The 26,212-nt window shown below is 42.2% G+C and overlaps 1 protein-coding gene across 2 annotated transcripts in view; it reads left to right on the forward strand.

Moving 5' to 3' along the window:
- Positions 1-510: 510 nt before the first annotated feature.
- CDHR1 (cadherin related family member 1) overlaps positions 511-26,212 on the forward strand; it is a 233,238-nt gene continuing 207,536 nt past the window's right edge. For both annotated transcript variants that reach the window (XM_082268497.1, XM_082268498.1), the window contains exons 1-2: positions 511-660; positions 4,967-5,062. In XM_082268497.1, coding sequence (XP_082124623.1) covers positions 609-660; positions 4,967-5,062 — 148 coding nt within the window. In that variant the 5' untranslated portion in view covers positions 511-608. The remainder of the gene's footprint in view (positions 661-4,966; positions 5,063-26,212) is intronic.

Consider the following 26,212-nt stretch of genomic DNA (forward strand, 5'->3'; position numbering starts at 1 on the left):
AAATGCATGCCGACACCGCTGGTGTGCATGTAACACTGGGAGAAGCATGAGCAGTCAGGTCAAGCTTTCTAACTTGCCAACTGTTTGCTCTGAGAGCTGCGGAATCTGGCTAATGTCATACCATTTCTGTGGGTTACTTAAGCCTGCCCATTTTATCCATTTAACCCTACCCTCCAATCCTTTTCTTAAAGTAATTTCTCATCAGTGAATTTTTTAGCTCCTGCATAGTGTTAATGAACGAAGCCTCTGGCTGCAAACACCATATTTTATTTCTACACGTGAAGATTGAATCATAATAACCATAGGTACTACATAAGTCTGGCTATTAAAAGCTAGAGTATACATAAAAATAATATCCCACTTGTGAATTAAACATTTTCCTTAATAAAAGAAAAAAAATCCCTCAGCTACTCGCTTGTTAATTGGTCTAATTAGATAGTAGGAAGGAGAAAAATAAGACGTGTCATCGGATTAGCATCTTAACATCTGTTACCTCCCCTTGCATAGAGAGCCCTTACATTGTCCTGAATGGCACCAACAACTACAGATCTGTAAAGTGAAATTATTACACAGCGCAAGGAGAAAGAGTGACAAGTCTGCCTCTGGCAATGAAGAATGCCTGGCAACTTATACCCTCTTTTCTTCATCTATGCCTAGCAGGTAAGTACAATTATTTTATTTCACCAATGTACGACAGAGAGAAAGAGACAGACTCTGATGGCAAGAAAACTAATCCATCTTTGTTAAGCCTGTGTTTTGTAATGGGTTTTAACGTCTTCAGTTGGAGGGGCCTGTGCTGCCCTTAAGCAGATGAAAACCTTATTGCCTGAACCCTGTCTTCTGTCATATTAATTCTTAGGCAAATCCCTGTGGAAGGCAACACTTATTGGCAAAGGGGCGTTTTAGGGATAAAGTAAAAAAATGAGTATAGCAGATATTCTATAGCTGGCAATATCATAATAACCCAATAAATATTCTTAGTCCTAACAGATACTAAAATAGTCAGTTGAAATTGCTAGCATCTTATATTGTATTAATGTGTATTTTTATTTTTACCTCTATTTAGTTTTCAGTTTTTCAGAATTTTAGTTATCTCTTAAAGTAACTGCACAGCACCCAAGAGTTTGTTATTTTAAAACTAAGTGTATATGCCCGCTGCTATGCATTCGATTTTTGAATATGTGTCATTTTTATTTTTTTATTAAGTTGCTGAAAATCAATAGACAGTGGTAAAAAAAAAGAAAAAATGCTTAATAATTTATTATGATTTGATTGCTTTTGTAAATCAGGTGCTTTTTTGGGCATATTTAGCTGTCTATAGTTTACAGTATATTATTATTTATACTTTACATTATATTAAACTGAATTTTAATAGACATATACACTATAAAGTTTGGTTAAATTATATTAAGAGAACCAAATGTACCTTCTGTGCCCTATACAGTATTTTAAAATGACTGGACTGTATTATGTAAGATCAAGAAAAAATATTTTTATCCTTGTTCACTATGGCTTTTGAAGATTAATTTTACTTTAAGGTACCAATGTAAACTGGTGGCACACAAATGTCTTACCACTGACAGAAGCATAGGTCCGTTCATCTTTAAGTTAATGGGCAAAACAGTTATATATGATGTATTACATATATTAAATGACATAAGCTCACTTGTAAAGTATAATGTCATATGCTTATTGGTTAAACAGAATATGACTATGAAACGTACTGATAGAGCTAGCAATTTTGAGGAAAAAGTAGCAGAACAGGAAAAAAAAAGGTTTAGATCTGGGTGTGGCCTCTGTTGTTACTTTAGTCTCAGCAACATAATTCCAGAAGCCTATGTATGTGCTTGCTCGATGGTTACAGAACAATTTCAGCAGACCTCTCTAGGAAAACTAGGGTGATTGAAAGCCTCCTGATGCTTGGTGCACTGGGCATACATGTTGATGGAACATTTGGCAGACCTCTATTGACATCACAGAGCCCCCAGTGAGACATATATGTCCTAAAAATCGACTTCTTCCATATTAGGTCACTTACCTTAAAGAGAGTGGGGATTTTCACCCCATAACCCCAGTGGCTGCAAAAGTTTTCCATTGGAACCCACCAGATACCAAAAGTAACCTACAGTAGGTGGTGGTGAGTTTGTAATCCCTGATATCATTAAAATGGTTCTAAAGGCTTAAGTCCAGGAGCATAACTACAGGTGTTGCAGAAGTCGTAATTGCGCCCCGGTCCCATGCTCTAGGGGGCCAGTGTGGCTCCCCTGTTCTACAACTAGATAGGAGGGGTGGCATAAAGAAGAACTCATGCCCTCCATCTTTCTCCTGCAGTTGCTGCAAAACAGCCGGAAAGCCTGCTTCTCCTTCTCTCCCTCCCGCAGGCACTTAGCAGCTAAAGGAGGAACATGGACAGTGTTGTGCCTCTATATGCCACCCCTATTGACCCTGTTTCTCCTTTTTTTATCTGCCCTCCTCTCCTGCTCTCTCCTGCCAGCTGCTGCAGGGAATCTATTCATCAATACCGATCACTCCTGTGTCCATTCATAACTGCAGCATAGTAAACTGTAGCAGCATATAGCTATTCCTGTCCATTCATTCTGTGCAGCTGAGGCTGCAGAGATGGAGATTGAGGGCTGGGTCCTCAATCTTCTTTCTCTGCCTCAAAGATGAAACATCAGAGGTCTGTTTATATCACTGATATTTCACCAATGCCTCCCAATGTGGCTCCTAAAATATTCATAAAAATACAATTTACAATTAAATAAATAAATAAATACATAAATAAATAAATAAATAAATAAAATGGTAAAAAATAAAATAACAAAAATAAAAACTACTGACACCAGTGGCGGAACTACTAATGTCACAAAGGTTGAACTTGGGATCAAGCCCTGGCATTTTGCTACTGTGGGGGGCCCCCAAGATGATAGCAAGGGGTCCTCTGCAGAAGATGTGAAAGATTCCCCCTCTGTGAAGTGCTCTGCAATGGGAGAGAAAGGCCCTGGGCTGGGAGAGATGGGGTCAGGGGGGTCCTTTATGGTTTCTTGCACTGGGGCCCTGAAAGTTCTAGGTACACCTCTGCTTAAGCCTTCTTACCTTAAAGCATACTCTGCATTAAGGTAAAAAACATTCTGTGCTTCAGGACCCCCCCCCCCCCCACACACACTATATAAACTTACCTGAGCCCAAGCTTGCTCCAGTGCTGTGCCCAAGAGCAGCTGCTCTCTCCTCTCTCCATCCTCACAGGGCAGATTGATAGCAGCAGGAGCAATGGGCATAGGATACAGGCAGCAAAGCCTGGGATCAAGCCCACAGGTGTGGCATAATAAGAAGTGGCTTCCTACAGTGGTACACTGAGAACAGGAGGAGCCCCAGTATGGGACCTGAGAAGAGGAGGTGCGGGGCTGCTCTGTGAAATTTTATTGGACAGAGCAGGTAAGTATACCATGTTTGTTATTTTAAAAATAAAAAAGTGTACAATCACTTTAATGTCATAACTGATGAGGGTTAAGCTCCCATGGCATTAAGTGTTATCCCAATTTTTTTTTGGCATATAGGTTGTGCTGTCAGTTAACATAAGGGTAGTGGAGAAGTGGGTCGGCGGCGGCATGCGTGCGTGTCCCAGACCTGGCAGCAGGAGAGCAGCCTTGCCACCATATATATACACAGTATACAGTCAGCAATCAGTTAATACATTACATGCAAGTATAAGTATATGGAAAGATTGTTGTTGAAATGAATGGTCTGGGAAAAGGATCTCTCGTCACTTACTATTGACTCACCACTTCTGCTGGATGTCTGCTCTAAAGCATCAACTGCTCTTTTGGTAAAATAATACTTTCTGAGGTTAATTTTGAACTTTTCTCTTGCTAGTTTGAGGTCATACCAACCTGTTCTTGATCTTAGCCTTATATTGAAAATACTTCCCCTAGACCTTGATCACACCCTTAACATAGTTGTAAAGGCCAAAGGATTTTTACCTTTATACATTCTATCTATAAGGGTAAAAAATCTTTTGTGTGTTGCTCCCCCCCACAGCCCCCACTTATACTCACCTGAGCCTCCTCTCGAACCAGTGATGTGCACGAGAGCCTCGGCTGTCCCAGGACTCCCTCTCCTCATTTGCTGAGACAGCAGCGGGAGCTGCTGACTTCCACTTCTGTCAATCACAGGCAGTGAGCCAATGAGGAAAGAACGGGGGCTGTGCCGAGCCATGGCTCTATGTGTCTTATAGACGCATAGAGCAGGCTCAGGAGTGAGCACGCACCAGTGCCCCTATAGCAAGGGACTTGTTATTGGGGGGCACTGATCTAGGTAGAGGAGCCAGAAGCACTGGTGGGGGACCCGAGAAGAGGAGGATCAACGCTGCTCTGTGCAAAACCTCTGCACAGAGCAGGTAAGTATAACAAGCTTGCTATTTAAAAAAAAATATAGCCTTTAATTCCACTTTAAACTCTTTCAGGTTTCAGTCATGCCCCCTGTTGCCTTTCTTTCACCAAGGTGCCACATGCTATGTTCCTCCAGTCTCTCCTGATATTTATTATCCCTCAGACTTTTCGCCATTTGTGTTGTAGATCTCTGGACTTATTCTGTCCTATCAATATTTTTTTTTGTGAGTGAGGCCTTCAGAACTGGATACAGTATTCTAAATGAAACTAACGTCTACATAGTAAATATTCCTTTAGAGATGCACCCTACAATTCTTGCCTTGTCTGGCTATACTGTTTATTTTACAATTATCTGAAATATGCACCAAGTTTTTTTCCCTCTAGTTCTAGCTGAAGCTTTAGACCTGATTTTGTATTCTGAGAAGATACTTTTTCCATAAGTGCATTATTTTGCATTAAGGTGCTGGAAGAACTGAGCTTTTGTTAGCTTCTCGCAGTTCCATAGATGTACTTATTTGAATTTCTGTTTCTAGCAATTGTGTGAGTTAAAATTGTTGTTCATTTTTATTGTATTGCAGTGCAAACCAATTATGCTCCTTATTTTTTTGACAATGGACCTGGAAGCACCAATGGGAACATGGCCCTTCTAAGCCTCTCTGAAGACATTCCAGTAGGTCAGTTCAGTAATTATGTGTTATTATTTTTTTTGCATTTCAGATCACATAGGGTAAAGCTGGATGAGAATGGTTCATTCTAGGGTGTGAATCTGTTAACCTGTCATCATTTTGTGCAGTGTTCAGGAGCAGCATATCTTTTAACATGCACGAAACACATAAATATTTATGAACATAACAGCAAAGCTAAAGCTGTGATTTTTCAAAAGGTCTGCTGCAATTAGAATTTTTGAAGGTTTCTATTATTGTCTGTTGCTTAGCAGAAAATTGTTTGAATTTGCAAAAATGTATATTTAAAACAGTTTTTTTGGAGAGAAAAAAACATTTTTTAACAAAGATCTGCAATTTATGTTAGTAGAGTACTGGTTTGTAAGAAAATCAAACCACAAAAGTACTCAGTACTGACTGGGTCATGTTACCAGCTGGCTAATAAACATAGGCTATACTGACTGTCAAAACTGTTTTTATGACTTCCTACACCTCGAGGAACTTATAGAAACTGTTCTGCCACAGCTTGCTCACCCTATGTTTAAAAGCCAGCACTAATCATATCAGATTAGTTAGTTAACTATACAAATTATTCTGCCACAAATTGGGCTTTAGTTTGGGGTTGAGCTACAGCAAGCTCAGAGTGAAATGAAAGCAATGGCTTTAAATACACAACACGGTCACAGATAAAAATGTGACCAAGTGCAAGAAGCACTTAGTCGCTTAGGGGATTCAACTTAGGTTTTTAGAATGTAATGTTACTTCTTTATTATTTATCTGCAACATTTTGTTATTGTGAGCCTTACAAAAAATTTTACACTAGGTTCACACCTATGTGTTTTTTAGTGCATTTTGCAGAAATATACTACAATCCATTTACCATAGTTTCCTATGGTACACATTCACATCTACAGTATGTGTTTTTCAGCTGGGGCATTTTTGGAAAGGGTCAAGGACTTTTTTCCAGCAGATAATTGCGTTAGACTCCAATAGACCCACACCAAAAACGCAAGGGTGGGTTGCCCACTAAATGCTGAATGTAAAAAAAGAATTGCTGGCAATAAACAAATAAGGAAGAAAATGGCGTTGGGTCCCCCTATAATCGATACCAGACCCTTATCCAAGCATGCAGCCTAGCAGGTCAGGAAAAGGAGAGGATAGGCAGGCCTATCCCTCTCCTGAACCATACCAGGCCACATGACCTCAAAATGACAGGGGGGGGTGCTTTGGGGCAGGTGGGGCGCTGCCTCCCCACTGCCTTGACTCCATGCTGATGGGGACAAGGGCCTCTTCCCCACAACCCTGGCCAATGGTTATGCAGGTCACCAGGTGGAGGGGCCCATCGGAATTTGGAAAACCCCTTTAACAAGAAGGCCCCAAGATCCCACCCCCCTTTGTGAATGAACATGGGGTACATAGTACCCCCACTCATTCACCCAAAAAAAGGCACAGTGTAAAAAATGACAGCAGGCAGTTTTTGAAGTCCTTTATTTAAAAAAAAAAAAAACAATGCCCCCCCCGATGTAGATCTATCTTCAATCACGACACCTGCCTTCACTGCCAACCTTAAAAAAGAAGAAAAAAAACAGTCTACTCCTGCCAGTTCTTAACCGCTTTCCACCCGTCCCACTGTACTTAAATGGCGGGGTGGGAGCTTTATACCTGTAAATCGCTCAGAACAAGGCCGCACACGTGGCTGCGCAGCTGCTCGATTTCGATGTGCTTGTGTCCCCTGGGCATAGCGCAACTCTGCTCTGCAGAAGGGCTCTGTGATTGGCCCTTCTGATCACATGATGGCTGTGTCTAATCACAGCCACTATGTAATGTAAACAGAGTCACCAGAGTCGCCTGTCAGTTGATCAGCTCTGCTTCCTCTCACACAGAGCCTGTCAGTGAGGAGAAGAAGAGCCGATCTATGTTGCCAGCCGAGGATCAGTGAGCTTTAAGCAATTTTTTTTGCTTTACAGACACTGATCACCTAGCAGGTGTCTTGTCACAGTCTCCCCAAACAGTGTCCTGTTACAGTGTCCCCACACTGTGTTAAACATCTGTACCAGTGGTCAACATCTGTACCAGTGGTCAACATCTGTACATCTGTACCATTGATCAACATCTGTCACATGGTACCAACACATCTGTACCAGTGATCAACATCTGTCACAGGATATCGACGCATCTGTACCAGGGATCAACATCACCAGTGCAGAACTGACTTTTCTAAAAAATTATTCAGCAGCGAGGAGGCTTTCCAGATACTCCAGAGTATGATGGACAAGAGTAGCAGGGAACTCTCTCAATCAGACTCAGATAGTGAGTATGAGCCAGTAGAAAGCAGTGGCTCTGAAACGGATTCTGAGGAGGAGAGAGTCCAAACAAAGAGGTTCAGGACATCTGAGGAGGACCAGGCATCCACCAGCAGCACTGTAAATCCTGTGGTGAGTACAAGCTGTCCATCACTCCCAGATGATAGGCAAGCATGCACCTACTGGCTGCAAGACTTGGTGCTGCAAGTCCTGGTGCAGTGGCAAGTACAAGCAGGGCAGCGTTCTCAGATGATAGGCCAGATGCTAGTAACAACGAGGTAGGGACCATACTAGCCTCCTAGACATACTTTTATATCCCACATGGCTGCCCGCTACTTCCGCAGAACCTATAATTCCCCCTTTTATAGCGCAGCCAGGCCCTCAGATACAAACAGAAAATGTAACCCCAATTTATTTTTTTCATTAATTTTTTTTACGACTGATCTGCTAAATTACATTGTGGAGCAGAGTAATCTGTATGCCAGCCAATATGTTGCCAGCAATCCTAATTCTTCATCTGCCTGCCCATTTGTGTGTAAACGCCTCACCGTGGAGGAATTAAAATTTTTTCTTGGACTAACCTTGAACATGGTCTACTTAACCTATACATTATATGCCAGAACTCGTAACGAGATGATAATGAGATTTCAATAATAATGCCCAGTGCCCTCCTTGAAATATTCCTGATTAAGATAAACTGTTTAAAACCTGGCCACTAATCAACTTTGTTTGCTGTAGCTACAAGTAAATGTTTACTCCTGATAAAAATATTTGTATGAAAGCATCCCTGGTTCACTTCACTGGAAGGCTTGACGCTAAACAATACCTCCCTAGTAAACAGGCCAAATATGGATTAAAATTCTACAAGGCATGCGACAGGGCCACGGGATATAACTATAACTTCAAAATTTATGAGGGAAAGGACAGTCAGCTAGACTCCCTTGGATGCCCCTACCTATATGGGGACAAGTGGCAAAATTGTTTGGCAACTTATAGAACTTCTGTTCGAGAAGGGTTACCATCTGTATGTTTATAATTTCTACACAAGTCTCCCACTATTCTGCCATCTCTATGTGAAGCAAACTGTGGCCTGTGGCTTCCCACAAAGATTGGTCACCACAAAACTAAAACGGGGGGGAAACAGCCAGTCTGCAGAATGAAGAGATACCAGCCCTAAAGTGGAGAGATAAAAGGGACATCTATATCCTTTCCTCAATACATGATGACACCTCGGAGGAACTTCAAACAAGACAGGGTCCCATATGGAAACCAAAATACATACGCGACTATAACCTATTCATTTGAAGTAGGGGGGATGTTACAGCCTTACTTAGCCACCAGGAGATCACTGTTTTGGTATGAAAAGGTAGTCATTTACTTGTTCCAGTTACCCTGTACAATTCGTATGTTATCTTTTGATAAGTGCTCTCAACGATCCCTAACCTACCTGAAATACCAAGGACATTGTTACAGCCCTTCTCTATATGCATGGCCATGCCCCTGCACAAATTCACTTCGATGCATGAAAGGCATTTCCCTGATATCCTCCCTCTTACCCAAACAGGCTGCAAACCCAAAAGAAGATGTTATGTATGTTCCAAAAATGGAATTTGCCTTGACACCTGATACTACTGTTCCCAACCTTCCCAGCTAGGCCTCTATATTGGAGAGTGCTACCGGATCTATCACACATCACTACACTATTAGTGATACATGTGAAGCGAGTGATATTTTACAGTGTCCGTTATCTGCTATTTCCCTGTCTGACCCGGATTGTTTATCGACTATGCCTCTGCTTGCAACCTGAACTGACCCCAAACTGTTTATTGACGATGCCTCTGCCTGTTGCTTGAACTATCAACCATGTTTCTGCCTTCCACGTGCATTGACCTCGGCTTGGTAAATGACCATGCTTGTTGCCTGCCTCCTGAACTGACTTTTTATCTTTCCCCTGTATTAGTGGGATTCAAGACAATACAGGATCTCACGTATGCGAGGGGCTCCAGAATAGTGGAGAATACTATGTTTTTGGCTTTTTCTGGGTTTTGTAATTCTCAGATTAGGATCTGGAGACCCAGAGGCTTCAAAGAGATTTGGGTGGGAAGAAGCCTCTGCCCCTGTGTTTAGGTCTTATCTGACCAAGTCCCTAAGCCTGATGTTTCTGCCTGCTGCCATCTGACCCTGGCCTGTTAATTCGTGCATTTGTCTGCTGCCTGAACTGACCATGCCTCTGCCTGCTACCTGTATTGCCTGCTTATAGACCATGCTGATTGCCTACTGCCTGGACGAATACTTTGGCATATCTCTGCCTGCTGCCTGGACAATTTATTTTGCTGTTGCCTACCACATCTCTGCCTGCTGTCTGGATCAGTGGTTTGCCTGTGCTGGCAATATATCTGCCTGCTGCCTGTACTGACTATGGACAGTATTCCTGCCTGCTGCCTGGACGACTCCTTTTGCTGTCGCTCATCACGTCCATGCCTGCTGCTGCCTGGACCAATGCTCTCCTCTGTGGACAACTGCACCACTAAAACCACAGGTAATCTTTTTATACCCTTTGCTCAGCAGAATGTATTTTGGGGTGTAATTCTTTGTATGTACATGCTATGTGTTAGAAGCCTGAAGGTGCTACTTGGATTTTGGGCCTCTGGATGTGGTCAAACTGTGGAAAGGTCTTACATATGTGGTATTGCCATACTCCGGAGGAGTAGCAGTATGTCTTTTAGAAATATTTTAAGAGGTGTCAACTTTGTGTAATAAAATATGTTTTAATTTTTTTTCTACATTTTCCAAAAACTTGACATGTTCAAAAGACTCATTATGCCTTATAGAATATACAATGTGGGGTCCAAAATGGGATCATGTCTCCATACTCAGGAGGAGTAGCAGAATGTATTTTGGGGTGTTATTCTTGGTATGTACATGCTATGTGTTAGAAATAATTTCTACATTTAAAACTTTGTTTTCCATTTCTTACAACATTTTCCAAAAAATTGTAGAAAAAATGACATGTTTAAAAGAGTCATTATGCCTCATATAATATACATTGGGTTGTTTGTTTCCAAAATGGGGTCATTTTGTAGGCAATTCCATTATCTGTGTTCTCCAGAGCCTTCAAAAATGTTATAGGTGGGGGGGGGGCGCATGCGCGTCGCGAAGCTGGACGGGTGCTAGGTGCGCAGCTCCGTCGGAGAGGAGAGAGAGAACGTCAGGATCCCCGGGGCCAATTTCGCTCACACTTACCTATAACTTTCAGCACCCCCGTGGGAATACCTGGTGCATGCCGTCAGCAAAGAAGAAGAATTGGGGGGGTCCGCCAAAGCACTCCCTGATGACCTATTTGCTCCGTACCAAGGAAATCACCAGGATGCCTCAAGATGGCGCCCAGGCCCTCCCATCTCCACAGGCAGAGACAGCACAACCACCCTCTTTTCCCAGCACACAATCCGGGACACGTGAGTACTCTTGTGTGGTTACAAAGGCAGATTTGGATGCAGGGTTTGCTGCTATCTATGAGAAGCTGGCAGACAAATTTCAAACTGAGATTCACAAATCTACTAATACGTTAAAACAAGAAATAGCTGCATTGGGAGGCCGCACAGACTTATTAGAGACCAAGCATGATGAACTTTCTATCGCCCATAATGACCTTAGAAAGGACTTTGAGCTGCTTTCTGATAACTATGGCTTGTTGCAAACGCAGGTGGAGGATTCGGACAATAGGAATCGCAGGAATAACCTGCGTCTTAGAGGCATTCCTGAATCGGTCACAGATTTGATCCCTGCGGTTTCCAAGCTCTTCACCGACTTGCTTGCCTGACAAACAGGAGTCTGATTTCACCTGTGACAGGATTCACAGAGCTCTGCGCCCCAAACCTCCTCCTGATAAGCCTCCAAGAGACATAATTTTGTGCCTCAAGGACTTCCTGTTCAAGGAGGACATTTTGTGGGCCTCCAGAAACACCCCCAATATTTTAATGGAGGGCACGTGCATTCAGATCTATCCTGATATATCGCAGGCTACACTTGAAAGGCGGCGCACAATGAAAGAGGTCACCTCTGTGCTGCAGGCGGCCCGAATCCGATACAGATGGGGCTTCCCCTTTAAGCTATCAGTCCCTCACAATGGCACAGTTTATGTGCTCTATAATCTGGCTGAAGGAAAAGAACTTCTCTGTAAACTAGGCCTCCTGGAAGCTGCTCCTGATGCTCGTCCACAGAACACCTCTAGACCTTCACCCTCCTGATCCACTCCAGCAACCAGAAGAGATCAGCGTAGATGGCGTAATCCCTTCAGACATGGTGGTTTCTGAGGATGTCCGCTATGGAGGAAAATTTTTCCTGGTGCTACACTAAAGTTCACATACGTGAACCCTTTGATTTTTAGATGCTGGTGTGCCCTTGCCCTAGTGTGGTCGCTCCCTCACCATGGGGCGGCTGTGCTGGGGTGACTGTGCCCGCCGGTATGTCTGCAAAGATACTCTGTCGTTTTAAACTTTTCTGACGCATTCATTTAAAATTGTTTGTTGGCCTTTCTCTCTCCTCTCCCGTTGGTTTGTCCCCCATGTGCTGTCTTGCGAGGACCCATGCACCTGGGATAGGGGGGGTCCCCTTGGACCTTCCGCGCCTTCGGTGTCTGGGTCTCCGCACACGGCTTTTGGACGGTTATGTCCATTGGGTAATGATCTTTTGGATGGGTTCTATTTTTCTGCCCATCTCCAAGAAGTATTTTCAGGTTCAAAACTTTTGGTTGATCACTACATGTATTATTCAGTAGTTGTTTCAGAAAATATTTGTATGTAAACAGAAAGTCATTTTTTCAGGTCCTTATATATATCATGCAAGTATTTTGGTTGATATCCACTTTTATAACCCTTAACTTGGAGCAGGGTTCATACTCCACCGAGTCAGGGATTCAGCCCTCACTCGGATTGGGGCCCCTTCCCTGGGTCCCCCAGGTGTTTCATGTGTTAGTTCAATTAAAATCGTCTCTGGTCCTTTTTTCCTTTTATCAAAAATCCAACCTTCAACGGTTTCAGATTGAGAGTAGTCCTTTTTATTTAGATCATGGGGATTAAGATTTTGTCACATAATGTCCAAGGGTTCAATTCCCCCAATAAAAGGCATAAGGCCTTCAAACAATATAAAAGATTAGGTGCGGACATAATCTTGTTACAGGAGACGCACTTTGCAACAGAGAGACACCCAAAAATTTTTGACAAATCCTTTAGACAATTTAAATGTTCATCTTTCCAGAATAAGACAAGAGGGGTTGCCATCTTTATACGTAATAGTATAATTTTCGATATTTCATCCACGTACTGCGACCTAGAGAGTAGATTTTTGATTATCAAGGGGAGTATTGCTGGCAAAGCTATTACCATAGCTTCTCTATATGCACCTAATGACACGCATGCCTAATTTTTTAGACATTTTTTCGAAGTTCTAGACAGGTTTGAATCCCCCCATGTGGTGGTAGGAGGGGACTTCAATCTTGCCGCTCACCCTTCACTGGATAGGAGTAACATTACAGCCTCATCTAAAGCTTTTCCGAAAAGCCTGACACGTGCTTTAAGTGATATGCAACTGATAGACACCTGGCGTGCACACAATATTGGAGTAAAGGGTTACACCTTTTATTCTCATCCTCACGATAGCTCAGCCAGGCTTGACTATATTTTTTGTACCCCGGTTTGGTTGGCAAATTCTTCAGATGCACGTATCCATGTCTGCCCTTGGTCTGATCACCAAATTGTGATGTTTGAATCAGGGGGAGTAGGTCTGGGTAGCACGACGTATAACTGGAGATTGAATTATTCTCTGCTGAACGATCCTGCGTTGGTTTCCCAGATCTCCTCTTCACTGGTGGAGTATTTCCAAATTAATGAGGATGGGATTTCACCCACTCCCATAGTGTGGACAGCACACAAAGCGGTCATCAGGGGAAATTTGATTGCTTTGGCCTCAGCCAAGAACAAGTCTAGACTGTCCGACATTAAATCCCTCACGAAAGAATTAGATTGATTATATAACAAACATAGTCTCTCCCCCTCCTCTACACTTATGGATCAGATCCATACTAAAAGGAAGGCACTGGATGACATCCTTTCCAGTAACACGGAAAAGGCCCTTAGGTGGTCCAAAGCCAAATTTACACTCCACAGCAACTCTACATCTACTATGTTTGCCAAAAAATTAACTCAGACAACTAGACCCACTCATGTATACAAGCTTAGAAGGTCTGACGGGAGGATGGTTTCGCACCCCAAGGAAGTTTTGGAAATTTTTACAAACTTCTACAAGGATCTTCTCTCTGTGCCTTCTACGCTGCCTTTAAATGAATTTCACCCCTGGATTGATAGATTATCTGTCCCATCCTTGTCAGTTGCACAAAGGGATGTATTGGAAGCACCTTGTACAGTTGACGAGGTTTTAGATATGATTAAAGCACTCAAAACCTCCACCGCCCCCGGCCCTGATGGCTTTTCCTCTTCTTATTATAAATCCTTTGCCACAATTCTTGCCCCTAGACTTACTAAATTACTTAACCATGTTCTTCAGGGAGGAAGTTTTCCAGAAGAAATGCTCCTGGCCAACATGTCCCTCATACCAAAACCTGATAAAGATCATTCCCTCCCTCAAAATTATAGACCCATCTCGGTCATGAATAACGACCTTAAATTATTCGGCAGACTATTAGCTAATAGACTGTCCAAGATTATCCATAAATTTATCCACCCTGATCAGACTGGTTTTATTCCAGGGAGACAGCTCTCAGACAACATTAGGTTAGTCGCTAATATTGTTAATGATGCTAATCTCAGCAAATCCCCTACCTGCCTTGTGAGTTTAGATATTCACAAGGCCTTTGACAGCGTCAGCTGGCCCTATCTTGAACACCTTCTACCTAAATACGGGCTGGGTGATGGGTTCATTCACGGTTTCAAAGCTTTATATGAGTCCCCACAAACAAGAGTTGGCCTCCCTGGGTGTAACTCCGAATTTTTTCATTTGCAAAGAGGTACGAGACAGTACTGCCCGCTTTCCCCCCTTCTGTTTGCTCTAGCAATCAAGCCCTTGGCAACAGCCATTAGAAATAATATTCTTATTACGGGGCACCACAGAGGGGGGAAAGAATTCAAACTAAGTATGTATGCGGATGATGTCTTATTATTTTTGTCCAAACCTCATATTTCATTGCCTCATTTGCTGATTGAGTTGGAGAGATTTCGATCCATGTCAGGCATGGGGGTTAACCTTTCCAAATGCTCTCTTATGCCGATTAACTTGCCTAATTGGATGCAGACCTCTATAAGGGAGAGCTTTTCTTTCCCCTGGTGTACGAGATCATTTCTTTAATTAGGGGTTCAGATCACTCTTCATTATGAATCACTTTTTATTTCTAACTTCCCCCCAGTGTTTAAGAAATTAGGCTTGTTGTTAAAGACGTGGTCTTCGTACCACATCTCATTTCTGGGCAGAGTTATGGCCATAAAGATGATTATTTTACCAAAGGTCTTGTTCTTCTTTAGGGCCCTTCCGATTAATGTCCCTAGATCCCATGTCAGCTCTTTTCAGCGGGAGATCTCTAGATTCATATGGAATGGCAAAAGATCTAGATATAAAAGTCATATTCTCTATGCCCCCCAATCCCTGGGTGGTCTGGGTATCCCAGACCTATGGTCTTATTACCTCTCTGCCAAACTCATACAAATTGCACAGTGGAATGCAGATCCCGAGAGTATTCCCTGGCTCTCATTTGAACAGGCTACAGTTTCAATGAGCTATCTCTCGGCGGCTCTCTGGAGTGGTTCACACCCGGTTAAATATAACTCATTTGCGAACAAAATAATAATCCATTTATACCGGCTGTGGTTAAAACTGAAGACCCCCCTAGGCCTGACATCTCAAGTCTCCCCATTGACATCCTTTCTGGGACACATTGATTCCTGTTTACTCCCGCTGAGCAGAAAGGACTTATCTCCATGGATAACTAGAGGCCTGGTGAACTTTAAGAAGCTCTCAGTGGGCAACATTTTTTGTACCTTTGAACAACTGGTAGATATACATGGACTCCCCAGCTCTGAAAGGGATCACTATACCATTGTGAGAGCATTTTTTCAATCACAAGGCCTCCTTTCACTGAAACCTCCATTTACAATTTTTGAGAACATTTGTTCTTCCTCATCCAGAGATCGAGGGCTGATATCTATACTATACTCGCATATTGTTACCCTCACCCTCCCAGATAAGCATAAGTATATGATTAAATGGGAACAAGACCTTAACTGTAGTTTCTCCATCCCTGAATGGCATCACATGATATCCAACATGCGTAAATGCTCAAGTTTTAGTGCATGCAGGGAGACGCCTCTTAAGCTAGTTACAAGATGGTATTTGACTCCCTCCCTGGTTCACACCTTCTACGGTTCAGTCTCCCTTCTCTGTTATAGGGGCTGTCCGGAAGAAGGTAATTTACTCCATCTCTTTTGGAGCTGCAATCTCTTGCGGCCCATCTGGGATCATGCACAAAGGCTTGTGACTAGACTGGCAGGGACATCGGTTTCTCTCTCTCCCAAGATATGTTTACTTTTTGTAAAAGTCGCAGGTGTTCCGAAATCTACCTCCAATCTGATCCATACATTGATGTGTTCCATTCACTGGATGATCGCCTTTAATTGGAAATCAGATTCCCTACTGTGGCCTCAGGTACTTTCCAGGATGGAATGCATCAAGTTAACAGAAAGGATATTTCATTCCCTTCATGGTTCCATGATGACCTTCCATGCTAAATGGGATCCTTGGGATATTTGTGTTAGGCCTGATGATGCCTCTTGATTTTTATAAAATGCCTAATTTGACAGTATTGACCCTATATGTGCAACAGACTCTTTGATATTCTGTTATATTATGACTAGTGCTCTTTTGATACTTGCAATTTTTTCAGAGTATTTTTCTATGCAATGTATAATTGTTCTTATGTATGATGTTACACTGTTGACCTGTGTAAAAGAACCTGTTTTTTTTACTGACTTTCTAATAAAATCTTTTGTAAACAAAAATGTTATAGGTAGTCAGGAAATTAGATGTGTAATTTATGCCTTTAGAATGCCTGAAGGTGCTACTTGGATGTCGGGGCTCTCTATGTGGCCAGGTTGTGGAAAAGTCTCCCATCTGTGGTATTGCCTTACTCAGGAGTCACTCACGTTTTCAAACAATTGTGTGAATAAAAATTGCAACCTCAAAAAACTCACTATGCCTCTTACTAAATACCTTGGACTGTCTTCTTTCCAAAAATGGGTTATTTAGGGGTTATTTTTACTGGCCTGACATTCCAGGGTCTGAAGACATGAGATAGGCAGTCAGTACATCAGAATTGATAAATTTTCAATGATACATAGCATAGCTTGTAGACACTATAACTTTTACTCAAACCAATTATCATACACTTATCAGGATTTTTTTTATTATTAAGTACATGTAGCAGAATACATGCTGGCCTCAATTTATGACAAAATTTGATTTTATTGGATTTTTTAAATTAGAAAGTAGAAAATATTGTTTTTTTTTTTTTTTTCAAACTTTTTGCTTTTTTCGCTTATACCGCAAAAAAAAAAAAAAAAAGGAAAGTGGTAAAAGTGCCCAGTATTGGGGTGGTAAAATAACTAAGGGGTGGGGTCACCGGCTGATTTTACAGGGTGCCCCTGTAAAGTGTAAGAAGACAATGACTTTTGATAGCCCTGTCTCTGCTGTGTTAAAGTGAAAATAACCATGGAGTATGGGGAAGATTGGAGTGTTTAGCTAAGGACTGTATTAACTAGAGGCAAACAGGAGGGAAGACAGAGGAACTTACCAAGGGCACAATAATACCAATAACGGAATGTTGCTGTGGTAGCACAGATCGAACATTGTTTTATTTTTCCAAGGCAAGTGTATTAAGAGTCTCAATGGAGTCTCAATGTTTCAAGAATCGTTGACACATTTCAGGTAAATAGTAGATGTTTCCAACAATGACCTGGAATGTTTTACTTGGCATTTTGAGGAGGTTTTATGTGCTAATTGCTAATATCTTTTCCAGATGCCTTTGAGCTTTTGTTCACCTGTAGCAGTTAAAAAAACTATAATTCACAGAAGCTTTGAATGTTGACTGTCACTAGTTACATGAAAAGCTGAATCACTTTCTACCAGTGCTCACTGACGTCTATCACAGATCATTTTTGCACATTCTGGCTTAAAATGGAAACAGATGGGGTGCTAACATACAGCTGTGATCCTTGTGTTTACATTGACAACTGCAAACTGTGATTCTGTACTTGCCAGTCCAGTCCTGAAAACATATGTTATATGTAAGCCAAGAACAGCAAATTCTGGTTCTGATAGTCTGTTACATGTGTATCATATGTAGAACAACACAGCTAATAGAGTGAACATCCAAACACTGAATTATTTTTACTTTTGTGGTGCTTTCATTTTTTTGTTTAATAACTTTCTGCCTTTGCTGTCATTTGGCTTTATAAATCAATAGTAATATCGGCTGAGTATTAGCTCTAGAATTTTTTACAGTTGGCTATTTATAGTAATATTAATATACTTGACTTGCTTGGAACTTGTATGGCCTAATGTTTGGCCAAAATTTAGTTTGTGGATTGTCAGGCTTAGATGTGGTCATGCAATTGTTGAATACAGAGTCAGATAATATCCAAATATACATTTTTAGATTTATTAATCTACTGCTCCTAGTCTGCCAGATTAATAAAAACTGTTCCCAAATATATGCCACTGGAGTAGAGCTGTAGACAGTGAAAGCCTCACAAAAAACAGCCCACCTAAAACCAGGAACCTTAATACTCAATATAACAGGACCCCGCGCATAGATGTGCAGCATTTTTTTTTTATTAATCTGAGTTATTTTGAGGAGACAGCAAATTTACACTGTTATACAAGCTGTACACTCACTACTTTACATTGTAGCAAAGTGTAATTTCTTCTTCAGTGTTGTCACATGAAAAGGCATCAAAAAATATTTACAAAAATGTGAGGGGTGTACTCACTATTGTGAGATACTGTGTGTATATATATATATATATATATATACACACACAGTGCTCAAAATAATTAAAAGAACACTTTTAAAACACACCAGATCTCAATTGGGAAAATATTATGCTGGGTATCTATACTGATATGGTCTGGGTAATGTGTTAGGAACTTAAGGATGCCACATTGTTTAATGGAAATGAAAATGATCAACCTACAGAGGCCTAAATTCAAAGACACCCCAAAAATCAAAGTGAAAAAATTATTCAGCAGGCTAGTCCATTTTGCTGAAATTTCATTGCAGCAACTCAAAATGGTACTCAGTAGTTTGTATGGCCCCAACGTGCTTGTATTCATGCCTGACAATGTCAGGGCATGCTCCTATCAAGACGATGGATGGTGTCCTGGGATATTTTCTCCCAGATCTGTATCACGGCATCACTGAGCTCCTGAACAGACTGAAGTGCAACCTGGCAGCGTCAGATGGACCAAAACATAATGTCCCAGAGGTGTTATATTGGATTTGGGTCAGGCGAGCGGGGGGGGGGGGCATTTATTGGTATCAATTCCTTCTTTGTCCAGGAACTGGCTGCATACTCTCGCCACATGAGGCCGGGCATTGTGCACCAGGAGGAACCCAGGACCCACTGCACCAGTGTAGGGTCTGACAATGGGTCCAAAGATTTCATCCCAATACCTAATGGCAGTCAGGGTGTCATTGTCTAGCCTGTAGAGGTCTGTATGTCCCTCCATGAATATGCCTCCCCAGACCATCACTGACCCACCACCAAACTGGTTATGTTGAACAATGTTACAGGCAGTAAAACATTCTCCAAGGCTTCACCAGACCCTTTCATGTCAGTCACATGTGCTCAGGGTGAACCTGCTCTCATTCGTGAAAAGCACAGGGCACCAGTGGCGAACCTGCCAATTCTGGTGTTCAATGGCAAATACCAAGCGAGTTACATGACGTTGGGCTCCCAGGCCACCCTCATGAAGTCTGTTTCTGATTGTTTGGTCAGAGACATTCACACTAGTGGCCTGTTGGAGGTCATTTTCTAGGGCTCTGGCAGTGCTTATCCTGTTCCTCCTTGCACAAAGGAGCAGATAACAGTCCTGCTGATGGGTTAAGGACCTTCTTTGGTCCTGTCCAGCTCTCCTAGAGTAACTGCCTGTCTCTGGGAATCTCCTCCATGCTCTTGAGACTGTGATGGGAGACACAGTAAACCTTCTGGCAATGGAGGAGTTGGAATGCCTGTGCAACCTCTGTAAGGTCCAGGTATCACCTCATGCTACCATTAGTGACACTGACCCTAGCCAAATGAAAAACTATTAAAAAACGGTCAGAAAAGATGAGTAGGGAAAACTATTTCAGTTGCCTCCCCCTGTAAAAACATTCTGTTTTTGGAGTGCCTCTGTTGTTAATTTCATTAACACCAAAGTAGCTGAAACTGAATAACAACCCCCTATGCTACTTAACTGACAAGATCAATATCCCAAGAGTTTAATTGACTTGATGCTATACTCTGAATAAAAAGTGTTCCTTTAATTTTTTTGAGCACTGTATATATACACACACTATATTACCGAAAGCCTTTACATGCACATGAACTTTAATGGCATCCCAGCCATTAAAGTGCGATCATAGGAAGTGCGATCTCTGGAGAACATTAATAGATGCCCTCCTGATAAAGTAAGCCTGCATTGTAGTTGCCGTTCGGCTATAGTGTCGGCAGAAACAGGTTAATAAGCAGATATTAGCTTTTAGATTAAAGAAGACTTCTACCATTTCCCTCTCAAAATGATAGAATAAACAAATCCTAATAATTTTCTTATCTTAATCCATTAAAGGGGTTGTAAAGTCAGAAGGTTTTTTTATCCTAATGCCTTCTACTCATGAAGATAAAAGACCTTTTGTGTGCAGCAGCCTCCCTCAGCCCCCCTAAAACTTACCTGTGCCCCCTTTCTATCAAGTGAAGTCCACAAGTGCCTTAGCCATCTGGGACTCTCTCTCCTCATTGGCTGAGACACAGCAGCAGCGCCATTGGCTTCCGCTTCTGTCAATCAAACTCAGTTCTACAATCAAGTGAGATATGGGGCGGGACCGAACAGCAGCTCTGTGTCTGAATGGATATGCAGAGCTGAAGCTCAGGTCGGGTGCCCCCATAGCAAGCTGCTTGCTGGGGGGCACTCAACAGGAGGGAGGGGCCACAAACACCAGCCAGGGACCCGAGAAGAGGAGGATAGGGGCTGCCCTGTGCAAAACCACTTCACACAGGAGGTAAGCATAACATATTTGTTATTTTAATAGAAAAAAAAACAAGACTTTACAATCACTTTATTACTCAATCACGTCACAAACATATCTCATTCATTTCTGGACCATTGCATAACTGACTTATACATTTTCAGTTTTGATTCATTGTAAAGAAAAGTAAACTTGTTAAACTTGTGTTTAGTTTTGCATACCCTAAAAAAATAAAATAAAAATAAACCCCCTATAAATTAATTTATAAATGTAGCAATATACTCCTTCAGTTGACTTACACGCATTAAGTCAGTCCTACACACTAATCATTTGGTAGATGTCTGGCTTATACAGCTTCCCACGGAAAGGGATTACAGCCATTACTTAGTGGCCCACAACACATATGGTAGACTAGTTTACTTCCTCATCTCCCAATCCTTGCTAGACGCCTCCCTACAAACCCCTATAGGCCATTTCCTTTGGTCGGACCATGCCCCAGTACACCTGAACACCCGCACACCTCACTCCCCTCACTCCCCTATTTTACAAATATACCAGATTTGGGTCGTTTAGTAATTTCAAACTCAACATCTCTAAGACAGAGGCCCTCAATGTGTACTTACCGGAAACCCTGATATCCCTAACTTTTCCTTCCAATGGCAATCCAAAGGCATCTCGTATTTGGGGATTATGATCCCAGCTGATTTATCTAAATTATATACCATAAATTACGCCCCCCTTTTATCTCAGATTAGGAAAGATCTGGAGTCATGGGGAAACTCCTCATTGCCTTGGTTAGGTCATATTAACACCTTAAAAATGGATACCCTACCTAAATTACTTTACCCTTTTCAAACAATCCCCAATATAGTCCCCAAATCATTCTTTTCTTCCTTACGGTCTCTCTCTATTCGCTTTATCTGGAACCAAGGTCTCTCTAGGGTCAAATATAAACTACTTACTATCCCAAAGCCACAAGGGGGGGCGTTCACACCTGACTTCGAGCTTTACCATAAAGCCACTATAATGGTAGGCATTGTGGAAGGGTTCACCCGACCCTTCACGAAGGCCTCCATCATGGTTGAACAAGACCTATCACCAGTTGACCTTCGAGCACTTCTGTGGGGCAAGAATTGCCTCATCTGCACTCTATTTTCCTGCTGACTTACTCCGCACTCAGATTATGGTACAAAAAGGGACTTTACTCTATTCTTTCTTCTGACCCTTTGCCACTCTTACCACTATTTGATAACTCAGCCTTTCCCTAAGGGTAATGATGCCATTTCAGTTGGCACATTCACCCGAGACTCTTGGCCGGTTGCACATAGCTTTGTACACCCCTGACAGGGCACACCAGTCACCCCTCACGGAATGCCAGATTGGCTCACCTCCCTCCATCTCTCATCCTTCTCTAAACATTTGTCTCTCTCCTCTAACGTACATCGACCGCTCACAGGGTTTGAACGACTATGCTCTCTCCATGAAATACCCAGACATCTTTTATCCTCCCTATATTACCTACTTCAGACACTCACCCAACCTGATTTACCTGCTTACACTATGTCATGGTCTAGGGACTTGGGTAGGAAATTCACCAGAGCTGAATGGCAAACCTCCTTTCACTTTACACATAAATCCTCCATCTCATGCTACTCCCAAGAAAAGAACTTCAGAATAATCTCACGGTGATACAGGGACCCATCGACATTACACAAAATCTTTCCTGCCACTCCGGACACATGCTGGCATTGCAACAGAGCGACTGGAACATACTGTATTTGCTTTTCTGGTGGGAATGCAAGAGGATCCGATCCTTCTGGAATCAGGTATCTAACGTTTATAATAAAATCTATGACGACACTCTGATACCTACCACATCAATTGCTCTCCTCTTGATGCTACCTGGCCCTGTGACTGCCGAAAAGTGGAGCCTACTGTGCTTCTTCTTGTTGGCAGCTCGTCAGCTTATTCCATTATATTGGAAGACAGAACAGACACCGCCTCTGGCCCCTTGGGTCTCTACTATGAATGACATTATGCGTATGGAGGCTTTGTTGGAGCAGGATAATAACACTTTTGCTAAATGTATGCCTTATAAATTGTTTGGATCCACTTCTCCTCATCTAACTCTCTTAAAGATATGCTTTCTCCTTCACAAATAAATGTTCCTCATACCCAACATTGACCCACGTGGTCGGGGGCTTAGACGCCTCCCCTGGTTCCATCGGTCATGATTGTTTCCTATTTTTAAAATGACACATTTCCTGATACCCTTGCTGTACTTTACTCCTTCCCCATTTCTTTCTTCCTTTCTCTTTTTCTTTTCTTTCTTTCTTTATCCCTTACTCACATTGAGTGACTTACTTTTCCCTACAGATCCCCTCATTTTATTACTTAAAAATGTTCACTTTTCTCCTCTTTCTTATCTTCTCATGATTAGTGGTTGACCATCGAAATCAGCACCACAGCATCCTTTACTCTAGTTTGGGATTGGAGTGATGGCTTTTGAATGCTTAAAGTGATAGTCTATTTGTTGCCCACACGTCTCCAAAATTACTACTGTTTACAGACGTGACATAATTTGATGTTGTGCGACTTTCCCATATAACAATGATAAGGTTGTTGACACTTAATTATTATTCCATTCACTAATTACTACAGAACTGTATTGTCTGTAATGCATAACCTGTTCAATGTTGATTTGTTGACAACAAAAATATTTTCACCTCTAAATGTAGCAATGTAGTACAACACTTTAATTTGTGAATGTCACTTCAGAAATAGAAGTTTCATATTTTTCCCCTGAAATATATTTAGCATTAAGACTAGTGTTGAGCGAACACGGACTGTATTATTCGTGTTCGTACCGAATAATTGGATTTTTTGTACCCGAACACGGACACGGACACTTTACTGTATGTTCGGGTAAAAATCCGTGTTCGGTCGTTTTATTTCCGGGTTTTGCATGCTTTGGCGCTCTTTTCATGGCGGGCTTTCAACAGCCAATCAACAATCGTTTAACTGGTGTGCCTTAAGCCATCCCAGCCATGCCTGCAAATGTCTCAGTAGCTGTGATTGGCCGTCTGAAGCATGTGACCAAGTCTTTATAAGTTCGAGGCAGCCGCAGCGGCGTCATTATGCTGCTTAGATTCAGGGACAGAGCACACATCAACGTGCTGGCTGCTGATTAGGGAAAGATAGGCAGGAAAAAACCATTTGTGTCCGGATAGAATTGAGGGACAGGTCGGAGTGTTTAGGCAGGGCGAGTTGTAGGCATTTTAGGGATAGAGTCTGCTGAATTATATAGGGTCAGTGTCTTCTACAAACTACAATCGATATTGCTGTGTGGGGGGTGGGGTCTGCACTCAATCCTGATCTACGATCTCTTCTCAATCCTGTTAGGGACAGAGTCTGCTGAATTTTAGGGAAACTGTGTTCTACAAACTACAATCGATATTGCTGTGTGGGGGGTGGGGTGAATCTGCACTCAATCCTGATCTACGATCTCTTCTCAATCCTGTTAGGGACAGAGTCTGCTGAATTTTAGGGAAACTGTGTTCTACAAACTACAATCGATATTGCTGTGTGGGGGGTGGGGTGAATCTGCACTCAATCCTGATCTACGATCTCTTCTCAATCCTGTTAGGGACAGAGTCTGCTGAATTTTAGGGAAACTGTGTTCTACAAACTACAATCGATATTGCTGTGTGGTGTGGGATTGGAGATAGGCAGGTGTCAGTGATCCACATCCATTTTTCTGTGTGTGAGCTGCAGTGAACACAATCTTTTTGGGCTGCAGTGAACACAATCTTTTTGGGCTGCAGTGAACACAATCTTTTTGGGCTGCAGTGAACACAATCTTTTTGGGCTGCAGTGAACACAATCTTTTTGGGGTGCAGTGAACAAAATCTTTTTGGGGTGCAGTGAACACAATCCTTTTTGGTGTGCAGTGAACACAATCTTTGTGGGGTGCAGTGAACAAAATCCTTTGTGGGGTGCAGTGAACACAATCTTTTTGGGGTGCAGTGAACAAAATCCTTTTTGGGGTGCAGTGAACAACATCCTTTTTGGGGTGCAGTGAACACAATCTTTTTGGGGTGCAGTGAACAAAATCCTTTGTGGGGTGCAGTGAACACAATCTTTTTGGGGTGCAGTGAACACAATCTTTTTGGGGTGGAGTGAACAACATCCTTTTTGGGGTGCAGTGAACAAAATCCTTTTTGGGGTGCAGTGAACAAAATCATTTTTGGGGTGCAGTGAACACAATCTTTTTGGGGTGCAGTGAACACAATCTTTGTGGGGTGCAGTGAACACAATCTTTTTGGGGTGGAGTGAACAACATCCTTTTTGGGGTGCAGTGAACAAAATCCTTTTTGGGGTGCAGTGAACAACATCCTTTTTGGGGTGCAGTGAACACAATCTTTTTGGGGTGCAGTGAACACAATCTTTGTGGGGTACAGTGAACAGAATCTTTGTGGGGTGCAGTGAACACAATCTTTGGGGGGTACAGTGAACACAATCTTTGTGAGGTGCAGTGAACACAATCTTTGTGGGGTGCAGTGAACACAATCATTGTGGGGTGCAGTGAACTCAATCTTTGTGGGGTACAGTGAACACAATCTCATACTGAAGGTTTGAGGGTGCTGCCTGTTCCATACTCCCCCTACTCCTCATCTAGCCTTTTAGGGGTACAAACAATAGTAATTGGGGCCTAGTGTGGTTGTGTACGTGTGATATACATACACTTTTTTGGGATCATATTTTCTATTCCGCTATTTAATCAAAAACCTTTGGGGATCAGTTAAATTGGGGGATAGTCTGTGTTGGTACGTGTGAGAGAGATCCACCTTTCCAAGTTGTTGGGGTTCATCTCATACTTCTGAAGGTTTGAGGGTGCTGCCTGTTCCATACTCCCCCCTACTCCTAGCCTTTTAGGGGTACAAACTATAGTAATTGGGGCCTAGTGTGGTTGTGTACGTGTGATATACATACACTTTTTTGGGATCATATTTTCTATTCCGCTATTTAATCAAAAACCTCTGGGGATCAGTTAAATTGGGGGATAGTCTGTGTTGGTACGTGTGAGAGAGATCCACCTTTCCAAGTTGTTGGGGTTCATCTCATACTTCTGAAGGTTTGAGGGTGCTGCCTGTTCCATACTCCCCCCTACTCCTAGCCTTTTAGGGGTACAAACAATAGTAATTGGGGCCTAGTGTGGTTGTGTACGTGTGATATACATACACTTTTTTGGGATCATATTTTCTATTCCGCTATTTAATCAAAAACCTCTGGGGATCAGTTAAATTGGGGGATAGTCTGTGTTGGTACGTGTGAGAGAGATCCACCTTTCCAAGTTGTTGGGGTTCATCTCATACTTCTGAAGGTTTGAGGGTGCTGCCTGTTCCATACTCCCCCTACTCCTAGCCTTTTAGGGGTACAAACAATAGTAATTGGGGCCTAGTGTGGTTGTGTACGTGTGATATACATACACTTTTTTGGGATCATATTTTCTATTCCGCTATTTAATCAAAAACCTCTGGGGATCAGTTAAATTGGGGGATAGTCTGTGTTGGT

This window comes from Pelophylax lessonae (assembly GCF_965119305.1).
Source record: "Pelophylax lessonae genome assembly, chromosome: 9".
In the NCBI taxonomy this organism is placed as follows: Eukaryota; Metazoa; Chordata; class Amphibia; order Anura; family Ranidae; genus Pelophylax; species Pelophylax lessonae.